The sequence below is a fragment of the Panthera tigris genome, chromosome B1 (assembly GCF_018350195.1).
Source record: "Panthera tigris isolate Pti1 chromosome B1, P.tigris_Pti1_mat1.1, whole genome shotgun sequence".
In the NCBI taxonomy this organism is placed as follows: Eukaryota; Metazoa; Chordata; class Mammalia; order Carnivora; family Felidae; genus Panthera; species Panthera tigris.
In genome coordinates, this window is record NC_056663.1 from 77,290,172 (window position 1) to 77,308,307 (window position 18,136).

General features: G+C 38.7%; 1 protein-coding gene across 23 annotated transcripts in view; it reads left to right on the top strand.

Annotated features, from left to right (window-relative positions):
* Positions 1 to 18,136, top strand: part of IQCM (IQ motif containing M) — a 644,218-nt gene that overhangs the window by 67,158 nt on the left and 558,924 nt on the right. For 22 of the 23 annotated variants that reach the window (XR_006216738.1, XR_006216737.1, XR_006216740.1 and 19 more), the window contains 3 exons: positions 6,945 to 7,050; positions 7,900 to 7,982; positions 16,378 to 16,460. Coding sequence is in view for 19 of the 23 variants with exons in the window: in XM_042983796.1 (XP_042839730.1) it covers positions 7,964 to 7,982; positions 16,378 to 16,460 (102 nt within the window). In the remaining 4 variants the exon portion in view is untranslated. The remainder of the gene's footprint in view (positions 1 to 6,944; positions 7,051 to 7,899; positions 7,983 to 16,377; positions 16,461 to 18,136) is intronic. The other variant, XM_042983797.1, reaches the window with a different exon arrangement.

Consider the following 18,136-nt stretch of genomic DNA (forward strand, 5'->3'; position numbering starts at 1 on the left):
GACTTGCTGGATAAAGGATTCATGGCTGCATATTTTTCTGTTCATCACATTGAAGATTTCCTGCCATTCCTTTCTGTCCTGCCAAGTTTCAGTATATAGGTCTGGCACTAGTCTTATGGGTCTCCCTTTATGTTAGAGTGTGTTTACCCCTAGCTGCTTTCAGAATTTTCTTTATCCTTGTATTTTGCCAGTTTCACTATGATGTGTCGTGCAGAAGATTGATGCAAGTTACGTCTGAAGAGAGTTCCCTGTGCCTCTTGGATTTCAATGCCTGTTTCCTTCCCCAGATCAGAGAAGTTCTCAGCTATGATTTGTTCAAGTACACTTTATGCCCCTTTCTCTTCTTCTTCTTCTGGAATACCTATGATACAGATATTGCTCTGTTTGATTGCATCACTTAATTCTGTAATTCTCCCCTCATACTGCTGGATTTTTTTTTATCTCTCTTTTCTCAGCTTCCTCTTTTTCCATAATTTTATCTTCTAATTCACCTATTCTCTCCTCTGCCTCTTCAATCTGAGCTGTGGTCACCTCCATTTTATTTTGCACCTCATTTATAGCATTTTTTAGCTCCTCATGACTATTTCTTAGTCCTTTGGTCTCTGTAGCAAAAGATTCTCTGCTGTCCTCTATACTTTTTTCAAGCCCTGTGATTAATTTTATGACTATTATTCTAAATTGTTGTTCTGTTATATTGCTTATATAATTTTTGACCAATTTGTTAGTGTCACTACTTCCTGGAGTTTCTTTTGAGGAGAATTCTTCTGTTTCATCATTTTGGGTAGCCCCTGGGGTGGTGTGGAACTGCAGGGCACTTCCCCTGTGCAGTGTGGAGAAACTTGTGTTGGTGGGCATGGCCTCAGTGAGACCCAATGTCTGCCCCCAGCCCACCGCTGGGGCCACAGTCAGACTGGTGTGTACCTTATCTTCCCCTCTCCCAAGGGCCCAACTCACTGTGGAGTGGTGTGGCCCCTGTCCAGGCTACTTGCACACTTCCAGGCTTGTGGTGCTGCTTTGATGGGATCTGGTGTATTAGCTGGGGTGGATCTGTAAGGTGCGTAGGGGCAGGAGGGGCAGGCTTAGCTTGCTTTGCCATAGGTGGTCCCCTGTGGGCCCTGCAGCCCCTGTGGGCCATCCCGTCGGAGGGATGGATCCACAGAAGCACAGCATTGGGTGCTTGCGTGGTGCAAGCAAGTAAGTTCAGTGATGGGAACTGGTTCCCTTTGATTTTGGCTGGGGAATGGGAGAGGGAGATGGTGCTTGACAGCACCTTTGTTCTCTGCCGCGCTGAGTTCTGTCTTCTAGGGCTCAACACCTCTCCCTCCCGGTGTCCTCTCACCCTCCCACTCTCCGAGCAGAGCTGTTGACTTTTAACATTCCAGATGTTAAGTCCTGCTGGCTGTCAGAACACATTCCGTCTGGCCCCTCCGCATTTGCAAGCCAGACTTGGGGGCTCTGCCTTGCCGGGGGGCTGCCCCTCCACCGCCCAGCTCCCTCCCACCAGTCCATGTAGCGCACAATCCTCCCCGCCCTTCCTACCCTCTTCCATGGGCCTCTTGTCTATGCTTGGCTCCAGAGAGTCTGTTCTGCTAGTCTTCTGGTGGTTTTCTGGGTTATATAGGCAGGTGTGGGTGGAATCCAAGTGATCAGCAGGACATGGTGAGCCCAGTGCCCTCCTATGCCGCCATCTTCTTTTTTAACCTATTTAGGTTTTGAACATACTGCCAAATAGTTTTCCAGAGATTACCAATTTACACTCCCAACAGGCAGTAAATGCATATTTCAGTAGCTCTATATCCTTATCAACACCTAGGATTTTGTGAAAGCCATTTGTTTGGGTGTGTGGTAGTTGTGGTTTTACTTTGTGTTTCCTTAATGACCAATGAGTTTTGAGCCATCTTTTCACATGCTGATTTCCCATTGAAAATCCTCTTTGCAGTGTCCATTGCAATCATTTGCCTACCTTTATATTAGATTGTCTGTCTTTTCCTTTGATTTGTCAAAATTATCTATGTTGTGTATGTTATTTTTGTGCTTATGATTTTGGAAAGTTCAGGGACTAAAAGTCAATATTTCAGTTCTCTCTAGTAGTTGATCTCTTTACTGAAGTACGGCTACATCTGACATTGATTGCTTCCCTCTCCCTGACCGGTTACTCCACTTGACCACTGTGGAATGATAGTCTTATCTTGCCAACCCTGGCCCTCATCTCCTGTTGGTAAACTTTGATTCTCAGTGGCCTTAAATGTACATGTTCATGTGTTCCCAAATCCTATTTTATCTATCTCTGTATCAAAACCCTAAGGTAAGAACACAGAAAAACTTTATAGCTTATTGCATATGGCTCAGAAGGACCAGTTTTACACATTGAAGCCAAATGGGAAAGAATTTGTATATTTAAGCTTAGAGTATTTTCAAGCATCATGTGCGAGTCTTCTCAGTTTAACATCTCCTTTTTAACGACTTGCTAATTGAAATGAAATTAATAGCTATCTTTGGTGATTTGAAGACCTAAATATTTTATGTAAAACCAGGAATATTTGGGATCTCCTAATTAAGTGCCAGTGTCCATGCAAGCCCACAAGGAAATACAGCATAATGTCTGTTTTATGAAGTTGAACCTTACACTCACAAGGCACCTGTAGTCACCGACTGGACTTTTCCAACCCTGGAGTGTTGGGTTGGTGTTGGTGGCAGTGAGGGCCATGCAGGGAGAAGGTCTGAGACTCTCTTGAGTGAGAACAGCCAGGCTTTCATCTATTGTCCTCATTGACTTCTGAGAAACTGTTTCCTTTAAACATAGGTTGAAGCTGCTCTTTTAAGAATTGTGTGTCTATTTTAAATTCTTCACTTATAGACAGGAATTCAGGAAGGAAGTGGAATTCTATGAGGTTAAGTGGTTTGGCTGAGATCACACACTTTGGCAATGACAGAATCAGGACTGAAATCCAACTTTGCTATCTCCACAGTGCTCTGAGATTCTGATATTTGTGTCAGCTGGGGCAATATCCTAATGATTCAATTATGTCCTTTCCCTTCCCACTTCCTGGCTCTGAGAAATGTCTTCATCCAAGTTAATTAGACAATCGGAGGTTTCTGCGTCAGGAAAGAAGTGTGTTTGCCACTGTTACATGTGTTCCCCAGGATCCCAGCTTAGTTGATACTGGTGTTGGTGAATTCATAAAGTATCTTCTTTCCAACTCATTTTATGGCTATCTCATTAATTTGGTTCATAATTTTAATTATACAGTTATAAGTTTTTTATTCTCCTGTTCTCTGAGTATACCTTTTTACCCATTATAAATGTCTAATATTGGCTCTGTTATATTGGACCTAGTGAGGACTTGTTCTGTTTCCTTTTTTCTCCCTATGCTCCTTTTTTTTTTTTTTTTAATTCCTATTGTTTGGTGCCAGCATATCTGATATCTGGTCTGAGGGACAAGGAGACTTGGCAGAGAGAAGTTTGGAAACAAATCTGGAAAAGGACCCAAAGATCCTTGTTTTCTTGAAAGAGAAAAAGTGGAGGAGGGCTCACACTTATCAGGGAATGAAACAGGACAAGCGACAGGACAAAATCTGAGAGGGAGACCCTGGTGGCCAAGGGTAGAGAGCACATGCGGAGGGTTGCAACCAGGGATGTGATGGAAAGAGGTCAGGCCTAGGCCACTTTCTTGGATATTCTGCTCAGGAAAGTGAAGAGGAACTAGAGGGAGGCACAAACTCTTAACTTCATAGTGTTTGAGTTTTGGGGCCAGTTAGAATTGCATACAAAAGCAATGTAATAACAGTTTTTAGAAACTAATGGGGCCTTCCAGGTATTATTTCCCAACAGTTTTATTTTGCAAATAAGGAAGCTGAGGCTAAGAGAAGTCAAAGCAAGCCCCTTGGCTCAGTTCTGGATGGAGCTGTGCGATGACAGTGCTATATTTTTCATCCATACTTACTCAGTTGCGAGAGAGAGAAAAGCCCAAGGCAAGAAGCTGGGTTTTATTCTAAATGCATTCGGAAGTAATGGAAAGGGAATGATATGCTCTGATAAACATTTAAGAAGACAACTTCTGTTGTGTGGAGAATGAATGGGAATAGGATTAGATTGGAAATTGAGAGAGCAGGTAGGGGGCTATTTCAGCATTCCAAGAATGAAATGATTGTGACTGGGAAGAGGGAAGATGAGGAGAAGCAGATGTATTTTGAAGTTAAAAATGTAGAAGACTTGATGGATTGGATGTGGTAGGTAAAAATACGGAGGAGTCAACGTTTTATGGCTTGAGTAACTGGGTGGATATAAGTGCAATTTCTAACATGGAGAAGTGGGGAGGGACTAACATGTGATTGAAGGTTAGGAGCATTGCTCTCATTCACCCTTATCTTGACTGTTGAAACTGACTGTCTACATCGATGGACCATGACGTGTTTCCCCAAGTCCTGCTGAATACCATAGGGCAGTTTTTTGTTTTTGTTGTTTTGTTTTGTCACCAGGATCCTTAATTATATAAGGTACCATGATAAATTCTTCCCAGTCATCTACTTTGGAAGGATAAGCTAAGGAGATAAGGTAGGGAAATGCTGTTTCCACTTCTGCTTGCTTTTTTTATCCACATAGAAATAGAATTAGAAACCCTTAGCATTCCTATAACCTGATAGGAGAGCCTTGAGCATCTACGGGAGGAGAGGGGGTGGAAGGACTTTTTCACAGATGTTCCTGAAAAGACATAAGAAGGTAGGGCATCCCTTTCCAGCATCCTGTTGACACAATTACTCATTCCACAAACAGTTTTTGAAATCCTTCTAAATGCTAGGTCCTGTTTAAGGCACTGGGACTGAAGCAAGGAAGAAAAGAGAATCCTTCCTTTATGGAAGTCACATTCCAGAACACTGCTTATGTCATTGCTTGCTTCAAACTATTTCAATGGTTTGTTGCCCACTTCAACAGCATATAGTCTAACCTCTGCTTAAATCAGAGCCACTATTTGCTGTCCATGTGCTTTCTCACCTTACATTTGCTGTTTCTCTCACCTGCCTGCTTCTCTGTTCCTCTTAAAGCAGCCAACCTGACCCACTCGGGACGGATCTGATACTCAGTACCATACAGGTGTGCTGGCCAGCATCCACTTCTAATTGGTTGATGCCTGTGCTGAACCAGTTTTTCAAAATTTCACTGTTACCTCAACAGTCACCCTTCCATATTTTGCTCAGTCTCCCTTTGATGCATTTCTTCAGTCCTTTCTTAGCCTTCAGTGGTCTTGTCTTCATTTGAACTCATGGCACTCATGGGTTTATATCACTTATTTACAAAGCTCACAGGCTTTCTTATGACATCTGCCATATAGTTGTTTGGATTTTATTTAAAATTTTGACTTATGTGTTTGCCTTTTCTTCCAAAATGGATGAAGTACCCCTTGTAAAACCCAGATACTAGATTTGCTCTTATTAATTGAAATTGGTCAATATATCAGGAGGTACGCAACATTTCATAACTGTCTGCTGGGGATGGAAAGTGGAGAGGGACCCTATCTGATATTCTGTGCTCCGTATCTTTAATCAGTTCCATCCTCATCATTTTCTAGGAAATGGACACCTCTGTCTATCTGATGACTTTTCCATTTGCTTTATACTCTGATCCATGGATTATTTTCACACTTGTTATAGACTCCAAAGACTTCATCCACCCCCAGATTCTGTCTCAGTTACTCCCTATCACCTTGGGTTTGTGGGGACATTACCACACCAGCACCCCTTAGGATGCTTGGCTAGTTTTGTGCATTAAAAGGACTGTGGGACGGCTTTCTTGCCAGCCAATTTAATGCAGGCTGACACTCCTGGCATACTGAATTAAGGTGGAAGAGCCAACCGCCCCAGAGAAGAGTCCATTGCTGTGGAGATTAAAACAAGCAAATGACAGAGCACAAAACACCTTTGTTTTCTTCTTATATTTAAATGGAAAGGAGATAGTAATTAAGCCAGACCAGAAGATGAGTTTTGATTGTTAATTGCTAAGGGAGGTGCAGTATTTCAATTTGTCCCAGTTCATTTGTACAATCAGGCAAATGAGGTACATGGTCTGTACTCTTGCCCATGGTATAATGCTGACAATTTGAGAATGAATCATTTTTGGATGTTTCAGATTTGCTTTTTAAAACTAACTGCAATATTTCCCCCCCTCTGAGTAGAAGCTGAGAAAAAGTGTTGTAGCCTTTTACCTAAGATCATGTTGTCATAGAGTCATGACTTCCATAGGGCCATGATGGCTTGTGCATTTACTCAAATAATGCCCAGAGTATTTAAAAGGTCTTGAATACTTCACCACAGTTTGATGCTCTAGTCAGCTAATTAAAAATTACACCTAGGGTTTTAGAACAAGAGGGTCCATGGGACTCTGTAAAACATTTAATATTCCTATTTCTAATTATAAAGTCATGTGAGCACACAGTAATATGCATTGGTATAACTGACTTCCTGGGGTCATTTGACTCCCTGGGGTAACATTTGACTCCCTGGGGTAACCCCTGACTCCCTGGGGTAACATTTGAAGCATTTTGGATAATCCATTGGAAGTAGTGATAATTTCAAACATAGGAAGAAGGGCTCAGCTTAGTCAACATGTTTATCAGCCCTTTACTGAGCACTTCCAGAATGTGATTCACTGAGGTGGGCATTAGGAAGTTCAAGGCAAAAGGCAGTGGTTCACTCCTCCAGCTGAACCTTTGAATCTTTTGGGAAACTTAAAAAACAAAACAAAACAAAAAAACACAGATTCCTAGGCCCAACTCTAGACTTTGATTTCATTTTTAACCATTTCCCACCCAGGCAACTTAAATAGACATCCAGGGTTGAGGAGCCACAGGTATAAAGTACACTGTGGTTTTCAAGGCACTTAGAGTTTAATTAAGAATACAGAACTTCTATTTATATCTTTCACTCTGTTTTTTTGTTTGTTTTTTTAGCTCCCTACACAGAAGCATGTACTAAGTTTCAAGTAAGAGGCATGGACATCATAACTGCTATGTTTGCAAGAACAGGCCCCTAGAGGCTGGGGTGATCATGGAGGAGGTAGGATTTGAACCTATGTTGTAAGGATGGGTAGGACATAAGAAAACAAAGGTGTGAGAACGGGGCATTCTGAGTAGAAAACTAATGTCAACCTAAGCTCAAGTGTGTTGGCTCAAAGCAAGGATGTGTAAGGTATGTGCCAGGTATTAACTGGATATTAGTGGGAAAATAGTGAGAATTCAGAGGGGCCTGCATAGGGAATTGGGCCCAAAGATCTGGATTTGAGTTATGTACATGCCACTAAATATATGCTTACTTTGACAAGTTGTTTCACATCTCTGAGCTCCAGTTTCCACATCTGCCAAAAGTGGGATAAGTTCCAGTCAGGTTGTTTGGAATCAGTAAGGTGATACACACACACACACACACACACACACACACACACACACACACACACACACAAGCATTTGGTAAACCACAGAGCCCCACCCAATGCTAGCTCTTGTGGTTACTGTCTTTAGAAGTGGCAGGCATAGGGGCACCTGGGTGGCTTAGTCGGTTGAGCTTCCGACTTCGGCTCAAGTCATGATCTCGCAGTTCATGAGTTTGAGCCCCGCGTCAGGCTCTGTGCTGACAGCTCAGAGCCTGGAGCCTCCTTCGGATTCTGTGTCTCCCTCTGTCTCTGCCCCTTCCCTGCTCATACTCTGTCTCTCCCTGTCTCTCAAAAATTAATAAATGTTAAAAATTAAAAAAAAAAAAAAAGAAGTGGCAGTCATAGGAGATTTTAGAGCAGAGGAGTGATGTATAAAAAGTGTTAATCATCCTATTTTTTTTTTCATGAGTGGGTGAAAGAAATAGATAAAAGGAAGTATTTATTATCAATGCAGTATTTAATGTGATTGTGTTTAGGGACTTGGAACTCAGCTCTCAAAAAAGATCACCCTAACCTCCCATCACGACTGCTGTGGAAGTTATGTCTGATAAAGAAGAAGGTGAGTATTGCACTTCCCTAACGACTCAGTGCGCAATGCATGGTGCTCCAACAGTTTTGAGAAACTTCTAATTATTAATATCTGGAGCACTAAAGTTACTGGTGTGCCTTGTAAGAATTCACCTCCTTCCCTTTATTTAAATATAACCAATCTCTCTTTGAGAGATCTATAGCAACTTTTAATTTAGTGTGCTGTCCAACATGGTATCTACTGGCCACATATGGCTATTGATTGCTTAAAATGTGACCAAACTAAGGATTGAGTGTTTGATTTTAATTCTTTTAATTTAAATGTAATTAATTTTAATTTCAATGTAATTTGATTTATTAAAATATTTAACTCAGTTATTGGAAAACTTTTAACCATGTTTAGAGGAACTTGAGTATGTGAATATACTTTTGCAAGTGGATATTTTAGAGAACCTGAATAGATTATTTTTGAGTAAAGACCAACATCTGAATTGAGAGGTATATAAGTGTAAAATATATACATGATTTTTGAAGACAACAAAAAAAGAATGTAAATATCATTAATTTTTAGTATCGATTGATGTGGAAATGATATTTGGATATATGTCCTTTAAATAAAATCTATAACAGTTATGTATGTTATTAAAATTAATTTCATCTTTTTTCACTTTTAGAAATGTGTCTATATTAGGCTCACATTGTATTTATTTAAAAAGAATTTTTTAAAAAATGTTTATTTATTTTTGAGAGATTGAGAGAGAGAGACACAGAGTGCGAGCAAGGCAGGGGCAGAGAGAGAAGGAGACACAGAATCTGAAGCAGGCTCCAGGCTCCGAGCTGTCAGCACAGAGCCCAACGCAGGGCTCGAACCCACAAACCACAAGATCATGACCTGAGCTGAAGTCAGACACTTAACTGACTGAGCCACCCAGGCACCCTTCACATTGTATTTCATTTAGATCTAATCTAGACTTGGCAACATGCAGGTAACCTTAAATTTAGGCTTAGGTAACCAGATTGAGAAACATAGAGTGCTGCATAGAGGCTGAGATCATTAAGATTTCCTGTTAGGCTACCTCTCTTTGACTCTTGTGACCCCAGGCAGTATATGATACAGGCCAGCCAGCTTCTATTCTGGGCTACAAATAGAGCGCTGTGTGGATTACTTTAACTCTCTATCCGGATAATACAGCACATTTTTAAGATGTATAGGACAGAAGGGAAGAAGATCCATAAAGTAGAGGAGGACTGTTCTCTAGTTCCATTTTGCCTTAGGGTCATGTCCATAATTAATTAAATTATATTTGAAGTCTTGATACTGAGAGCTGGTAATTCCCATGTATCTCCTTAGCAACCTAATCCCACTCTGGGAAAGATTAACATAGAGAGATTGTTTTGGAGGGGAGGTACACTGTAAAATCTCCCTGAGGTAGGTAGAAACCTTAATTAGTTTATTGTTGTAAAGATGATAAACCACTTGGCTAAAGAAGGAATAAAGGAAGTGGGGAAGTGAGGAAAAGTGTGTAAGGGACAACTCAACAGAATGCTGTTACAATGGAACTGAAGAGTTGGGTCTTAATGGAGAATGTGCTGTAGAAAAAATTGTCAAATATGTGTTTTAGGAGATTATAGCCATATGTCACTTGGAATTTGGGTTTCGTTTGGTTTTTTGGGGGGGCGCCTGGGTGGCTCAGTTGGTTAAGTATCCAACTCTTGATTTCGGCTCAGGTCATGATCTCACAGTTTGTGAGATTGAGCCCTGCATCAGGCTCTGGGCTGACATCAAGAAGCCTGCTTGGGATTCTCTCTCTGCCCCTCCCCTGCTTGTGCGCTCTCGCATATTCTCTCAAAATAATCTTTAAAAAAAATAAATTCTTTTTGAAAAGAAATTAGATAAATTATATTTTCTTCACTTAAGTGTAGTGGAATTGAATATAAACTATTTTCTTTGAGGTTTCTCTTCAAAGAGCTTCCCTTCACATTCTGGTTTCCACAACTCTTTGCCCTGGAACAAATTAAACCATCTTAGTTTCAGCTTCTCTCTCCTGCACCTTGTCTCTAAGCTTCTCCCCTCCCCTGACTTAATCCTGCCCGTCCTCTGAACCTGCTTTTAGAAGGAGATCTTTCAGCACACAAAGTAATATTCAAACCTTTGTTAATTTGTTTTTTTACTTGTTTGCTGTGTGTTTGTTATTTTTAGCCAAGGGATATTTCCTACAAAATGAAAACTTAGGAAGAGTTCAAATATGTAAAACAGATAAGGTCTGAGCTTCTGTGATTGAAAGAAGGAAGGGCCCTGAAGGCACATGAAATTGATGAAGCACAGTTTTAAAACCACTGTCTTAGTCTGGATTTGATTCACTGTTTTATTTCTCTTGGGATATTTCTGTTTTAAGCCTTATCTCTAATAATACAATGCAAAGTCTCATATCTTTAAAGGGAAATTCATACATTAGCAAGCTGGCAGTAGGGGGTGTTAGTGACTTACATTGGCCTCTATCACAATGTATGTGCATACTGAATGTCATGGCGTTTATTTACAATATTTCTTTTTTTTTTCCTGGCATTAGGCTCTAAGTACCTGGAAGGCAGGGCTACCTAATGTCCTATTTATTTCAGCACATTTAGCACCAAATCAGCACCAAATTTAGCACATTTAGCATCTGGGACTTAGTAGGTGCTTAATGAACATATGCTGAACTAAATCTCTTTGAGTCTGAGGTATGGCTTTTCTAACATCTGTGAGATCAAACACATAGGCACTTACTTTGACTATAGAGGCAAAGAAGGCATTAGCCATGTAGGCATACATCTTTGTTCAGGATATCTCCGTAGTAAATTTTTGTGATGTCTCTGAAGAATGGAACCTGTGAGTAGGAAGGATAGAAACTCTCTTAGTAAGGCCAGTTATTTTTTTTATGACCCAGAAATTTTATTCTTATTCTTATTTTTTATTCTTATTCCACAAAACAAGTGAAAAATTTCCACCAAATGCATTGTGAAAAAGTGGTCATAGCAGTGTTATTCACAATTGCTCCAAACTTGGAATAGCTATAATGTCCATCAACAGAAGAATGAGTAAACAATTTGTATTAGTATTGTGTTGCTGCTACAACAAATTACCAAACACATGTTTGCTGGTCCCTTGGTTTTTCTAGGGGCAGAAAAGATTTTTTTCAATGATATAATCAAGAGATGGCCAATGATTTGTTCCCTGTCATAACTTCCAAAATTAGATCTTCTGGTGTCTTCACTTCAGAGATTTACTAGAGCAATTACACAGAACCTCCAAAGCATTAAGAAAAATATGAAGTTTTATGAACTATCTATCACAATAGCATTAAACTGATGATATAGGAAGAGTGAGTTTTTTAAAAAAATATAAAATAAATGTAAGAAAACAATTTTAGGCTAGTGAAATCATTTGGCATTAGAAATTCATTATCTTCCCCCATAGAAATGTTAATATTTGTACTCATGTTTTATTTAAGTAGTATAAGTATTTAAATCTCTTCATGAACTTTATCATAAAATATTTGTTATTGCTTATAATGATTTTTTACTGCTTTTGGGGGTTTAGTAACTTAAGGAATCCGAAGTATAAAGAAATTGTATTATTTTCAAACCTATTAATTAATTAATTTTGGATAAAAAGAACTATAATAAGACCAGATTTATTCAAACTAATTTAGAAAGTTGAAATTTATCTTTGTGCTACTGAAGAAATGAGAACTGACTGATGAAATTAATTATATAAACATGGTTGGAGAAAAGTTTAGCTCAATGAGAGTAATACCACAGTAACTACAGTAATAATTGCTCACATTGATTGAAAGCTTGTTATGTGCCAGCCTCTGTGCTAAGTGCTTTGTAACCAAGTGCAATTGAATCCTCAAAACTCTGTGCAAGATATATTCTTATTATTGTTCTCATTTTACAAATGAGAAAATGAAGGCTTAAGACAATAAAATAAGGTTCATGAGCAAATTGTAATTCAAGACCAAAACAGTGTGACTCAGGAATGAGAGCTCTTAAAAGTCATTCTATATGCTATGGATGTGTATCTGCAAGTAAACAAAGCTTTAATTATAGATTTTTTTAAGAGAAGGAGCAGACCTTGACAGCTTCCTTTTAATAATTGAAGTTCTAATGCACACTTGAATGTATAAAAGCTGCATGCTTGTGTACTTACCCTATTATGAACAGAGAAACAGAAGCTTCAAAGATTATTAACTGGATGGATTCTTAACATCAAAATTGCTTAATTTCTCATAATTTTAGACTCATTTGTTGAATATATAAAGATTCTTAGAAATTATAAAGTTAAGGAACACACACTAGAGCTTTGCCTTTTCTAAGGGCCTGAGATATGAATTCTCTTGTTCTACTTTACGAATTTAACTTTTTGGTTCAAAGGCTAATTTTTAGTTACCAGAGGAAATCAGAACAACTGCCTCAGCATCTTAAATGCCAGTGAGGGCTCGGGATTGCTGACCTGGAGTCAGTGTATCTACATGTCTTCAGTTGGAGTCGTTTTAGGGTCTGTGAGAAGTTGCGCTCTTTTGATGGTGGCTGCCTTTCTCTGCCCTTTTAAGAACAATCCCAGGCCTTGTTGTGTTCAAGGACTTCATGGCTTCACTGTATGAGTTCACTGTGGCAAGTCCCTCAATGAGTCAGAATTTACTTGCTGGCTCCAGGAAGGCCATTAGGGTTGCCAGGGTGTATACTAACTCCTCCACAGTTCAGAGGTGACAGGTGGCTCTTGGTGAGAATCAGACACACCAGTCATCAAAAAGCCCAGCTAGGAGTACAATGCTGACTTGGGAATTTATCTCCTCTGTCTAAGGCCGATTTATAGTTATGAGGGGGAAAATCAGAACAGCTTTATCAGGACATTAAATTACAATAAGGACTCAGGATTGACAGCTTGAAATGAAAGTGTCTTGGTCTATTCAGGCTGCTGTAACAAAGTATCATATTCTGAGTGGCTTATAAGCAACAGAAATTTACTTCTCACAGTTCTGGAGACTGGGAAGTCCGAGATAACGGTGGCAGCAGATTTGATGTCTGGTGAGGCCTGCTTCCTCACTGATGGATGTCTTCTCACTGTATGTTCACAGGATGGAAGGGACTACGTACCTCTCTGGAGGCTTCTTCATAAGGGCACTAATCTCAATCATGAGGGCTTCACCTTCATGACCGAATCACTTCTCAAAAGCCCCACCTCCTAATACCATCTATCAGGCATTAGGTTTCAACATATGAATTTTGGGGCAATACATATCTTTTGTCCATAGCCGAAAGTGGCAATGAAATGCAAATATTTTACTAGAGTGAACAGGCAAACCTCATTGGAGTCTTCAGTACTCAAAAGGAGTGCATGGCTTCAGCAAAAGAAGCAGATGTGTAGGAAAAAGCAGAAAGCAACTCACAAGAACGGCTCCTGTGTAGGCTTCCAGCTCAGCTGACTTCAGTAGGCATTTGGGCCCTCGGCGTGTCAGAGCTTTGCCTATACATGAAGATTAGATCATCTTCAAGGTCTTGTTTGGAATGAAGACAAAATAGTTTCACCAAAACTCAGTGACTTAACCATCTCATCTATGAATAAGTTATATTGTTTGTCATATGTATGACACATGGAGGTGCTGTAATTATAAGGGAGATTCCATTAGTCAGAAGGATGGATTTGAAGGAGGAAAGATCATCATGAGAGGAAGATAAAGACGATAAGTTGTGGAGTCACCCCTCAGAATATGTTACTGCCTTTCCTCTGGGAAGTACATGGTCTGGTTAGAAGACCCCTCAAAGTGGATTTGGATTTTAGTTCAAACTTGACAGACAGTTTTAATCCCTGAACTCCTGTCTCTTCCATGTGAGGACAGTGCATCTTATGGTTTGAGTGATGATATTTATAATGAAATATTTTATGATTCACATGTGACTTTGTGCTCTGATCTGTACAAAGAATATGTATACTTTTCCAAAAGCACATGCGTGAAGTCTTGACAATTTTTTTTTTATTGGAAAGAATTAAAAAAACCCACCAATCATTATCCTTAGAAATATGTAAATAGCTCTGAATGTGGGGAGACACAGTGGCAAGTGTGTGGTGGACAGGGATATTTGAGTTTGACATGACTTACATACACCACTTTCCATGGTATAGGTATGAATGGAAGGAAGGAAGAAGCCTGAGAGCAAGAAAAGATATTTTTTCTAGAATGACTGCACAGAAATAATTCTAATGCCCATTGATGGGACAACTTAGTAAATGCTTTTTCTTCTAACCCAACATTTTTAAGGGGGTGCTAGAGTCCAGTTGTCTCTCTCCTTTATTGCTAAGGTCTTCTCCCAGGCTTCAATCCTTGGGATGGCATTGCCCCAAAGGAACAGCTACCTGTGGCCCATGAGTCTACATGGGGAAAAGCAAGGGGAGGTTTCGTGAAGGAATGAAGAGAGAACTTGTCTCCAATATTTTGTTATGAAAATTTCAAACATATAGAAAGCTTGAAAGAATTTTAAATTAACACCCATAGACCTACCACCCAGTTCTTACCATGAATATTTTACTGTATTCAATTTATTTCATATCCATGCATCAACATGCATATCATAGTCAGACTTCATTACTTGTTTATATTTTTATTCTATTAGTATAAAATGTACAACAACAAAATGCCAACATCTTAGACATATATTCACTGAGTTAATTACATATGCCTGTGTGATCCACTCTGTATCAAAATATAGAATGCTTACCATTACTCTAGAAATTTCCTTCATGTTCCTTTTCAGTCAATTCATGCCATCTCCCACCAGAAAAATCACTGTTCTTTTTTTTTTCTCCCATATGTTAGCTGTGTTTGCACTAGAACTTCATAGAAGTGGAACGATAAAGTATTATATTGTGTGTGTCTGTAAGGATGCTTACTTTGCATAATGTTTTTGAAGTTCATTCATGTTGTTGTGTGTGCCAGTAGTTTGAATCTTTTTTGTTGCTTAGTGGTATTTTATTGTGTGAATATACTACAGTTTGTTTGCTGTTCTCTTGTTGATACACATCTGGGCTGTTTCCAGTTTAGAACTATTATGAATAAAGCTTCTATGAGCATTCTGGTACAACTCCTTTGTAAATATATGCTTCATTCTCTTTGATAAATACCTAGGGGTGGGATTGCTAGGTCATAGGATAGATGTATATTAAGTTTTATAAGAAATTGCCGTATCTTTTCCAAACTGATGATCTTACATTCCTACCAGTGCTCTGCAGACTCGCCAATATTGGCTGTTATGAGTGTTTTCAATTTTAGCCATTCTGGTGGGTATGTGGTGGCTATGATCTGAATGTTGCCCCCCCACCCCTACCCCTAGAAATTGGAATGTTGAAATCCAACCCCCAAAGGTGATGGTATTAGAAGGGGATTAGGTCATGACGGTGGGATCCTCATCAAAGGGTTTAATGGGATTAGTGCTTTTATAGAAGAGGCCCCAAAGAGCTCCCTAGTCCTTTCTACCATGTAAGGATACCCTCACCTGACCATGCTGACACCCTGCTCTAGTACTCCCAGCCTCCAGAATTGTGAGAAATAAATGTCTATTGCTTGTAAGTCACCTGGCCTATGGCATTTTGTTATAGCAGCCCACATGAAGTAAGACAGTATCTTATTAAGGTTTTGATTTTTGTGAAGATGAAGTTTCTAATTGCTTAAAATTTGAATGGCTGAAAAGAGAGAAAAATCTTGATCCTCCTTTCCTCTAAGGAGGAAATTTTAGACAAGACTGAGAATAATGTAGTCTATGTACATGCTGTAGAATTCTATATGTAGCTCTGGATAAAAAGAATGAGAATCTTAGGAGAATATAAATAAGAGTTATTATTTACTCATTTGTAGTTGTGTATTTTTTTATTTCATTGCTATTCCTACTCAGTAAACCTATTGAGTTTATTTTGTAGTTATAATTTTAACATCTAGATATAAGGTAAATATTCTTGAAGAAATGTACAGACATATGAATTAGTCATCAGGTATACAAAATACGTTTAGATTCGTTAGTAATTTCTGTGCCCAAAACATATTATGTCTTCTATATAGTAACATTTAAAGAACTTGAAGAGCTGAAGGAGATTTAGATTTTGTGTGTTTTGTTTGGTTTCCCTGGACTTAAGTAAATGAGGATATCTACCTTACCACTCTCATCATTGTAAGCTGATGTTTTTTTAAAGTAAAATATTACGTTGAAGGATCATTCCGTGAACTTCTTTTGCATTCACTTACAACATCCACTTGTAACACTTACCTTTTATAATATCCTGCAAGATTCATCACTGCCCAAATTTTAATCTCATAGTTTTGCCATTTGTGATCAAGAAAGTACATTAACTACATTAAAAAAACAAACCAAAACATTTTGTGTTTCTGTTTTAGGTCCCATATTAGAGATCGCCAAGCAAGATTTTTTTCAAGAAGCAAAAACTCTCATTGCCCAACATTATGAGAAAGTAAATGAGGTTAATGCTTTCCATTTATCTAACTTATTTTTCAGAAAACTAATAACTATTTTTGTATACTACACTGATTGTTCCAAATGGTTGCATGAACCCTAATAGATTCTGAATAGAAGAGAAAATGAAATCTTCACTAGATATAAAAATTGATTTTAGGTTGCATTTAAAAATAAGATTTTATAAATATACAGATTATTTGATTATATATATATATTTAATTTGCAAATTTAATCCAATTTTTAATGTTTTAATGAATTATAACAAATATTTGAATTAACTATCTCAAATAAATATCCCTCTTTAAACACTATTAGATAAAGCTAAACTAGAAAATATACTGTGAGATGTGTCTTTCCCATACCCCCAGAATGACATTCTCCCCTGAATCTCCTTTCATATCACTTTGCATTAGAGCCCTTTACCAGTCTGACCATCCGTTGAGGGCCGTGACTCTTTTGTGAATGTTGCATCTCCAGCAACAAGCTTTGTGGTTGGTTCAATGAATATTTGCTGAATGGCATAGATTTGGAAGGTGGGAGTGTGAGGGAATCGGTCAGCAATAAGACAGGAATCAGCGCAGGTTGAAATTTTAGAGGATAGCATCTGCAGACGAGATGAGAAATTGTAGGGGAGCAGCAGCTATTGCGAGAAATGGGTCTTTGGGGAGACAGGTGAGGGAAGGGGATCTTAGGATGGCTTACTGTGTGCCACATCATACTACTGCTTTTTGAATACTTATATATTTTTAATGTTTATTAATTTTTGAGAGAGAAGAAGGGGGAGGAAGGGGGAGAAGCAGAGAGAGAGGGAGACACAGAATCCGAAGCAGGCTTCAGGCTCTGAGCTGTCAGCACAGAGCGCAACACAGGGCTCGAACCCATAAACTGTGAGGCCATGACCAGAGCAGAAGTTGGATGCTTAACTAAGTCACCCAGGTGCCCCTTGAATGCTTTTTTTAAAAACTGAATTTTAGATAAGGACTTTAAATATTTTTAAATGCTTGTAGGTGAGGGGGATATAATTTTACCTAGGTTTCTTTTGAATGGTCCTCTAGGCTGAAACTGGTCATAAGTGGTTTTAATTTTGTAATCAACCTTGTTAACATTGCTTAACTAATTTTTTTCTCTAACCAATTAAAAATGATTTCAAGTTATATTGATTTCACTAGTAGAAACATAGGTTGAAAACTAAAGAGTTAGATAGATGTATTTTAGAAACTTGACCTTTCTAAAGAATTTTATCCAATCCTAAGAGCATACTCTTCTATCTTGGGTTGCTTGGCAAAACATAGTACTATCTTATTAAAATCTTTTTATTGGCATCTTGAGTTGGCACCAATTTGAATTTGTATAAATCTTTTTTTCTGGAGGGGAGTGATGAGGGCAGAGAGCCATAACTCTGTCTATGGGCCAAGATAATGACCAGAACAGTTATAATTGTTTGGATAATTACCTGTTGGAGACCTGGGACTGTATTTCTATTGTTCAAGGTAGTCAAAAGTAAGAAGGAATTAAGTGATTGAAAGGATCTGAAATATATATCTGATTATTAATATGCTTTCTTGAGAACTTACTTCCAATAAGAACTGTAAGTTCTGGTTCAACCAAGAAGTTTGGGAGTGTTAGCATTTTATGAACATTTGAAAATTCTTCAAAGATGCTTGAAAAATATTAAACTCT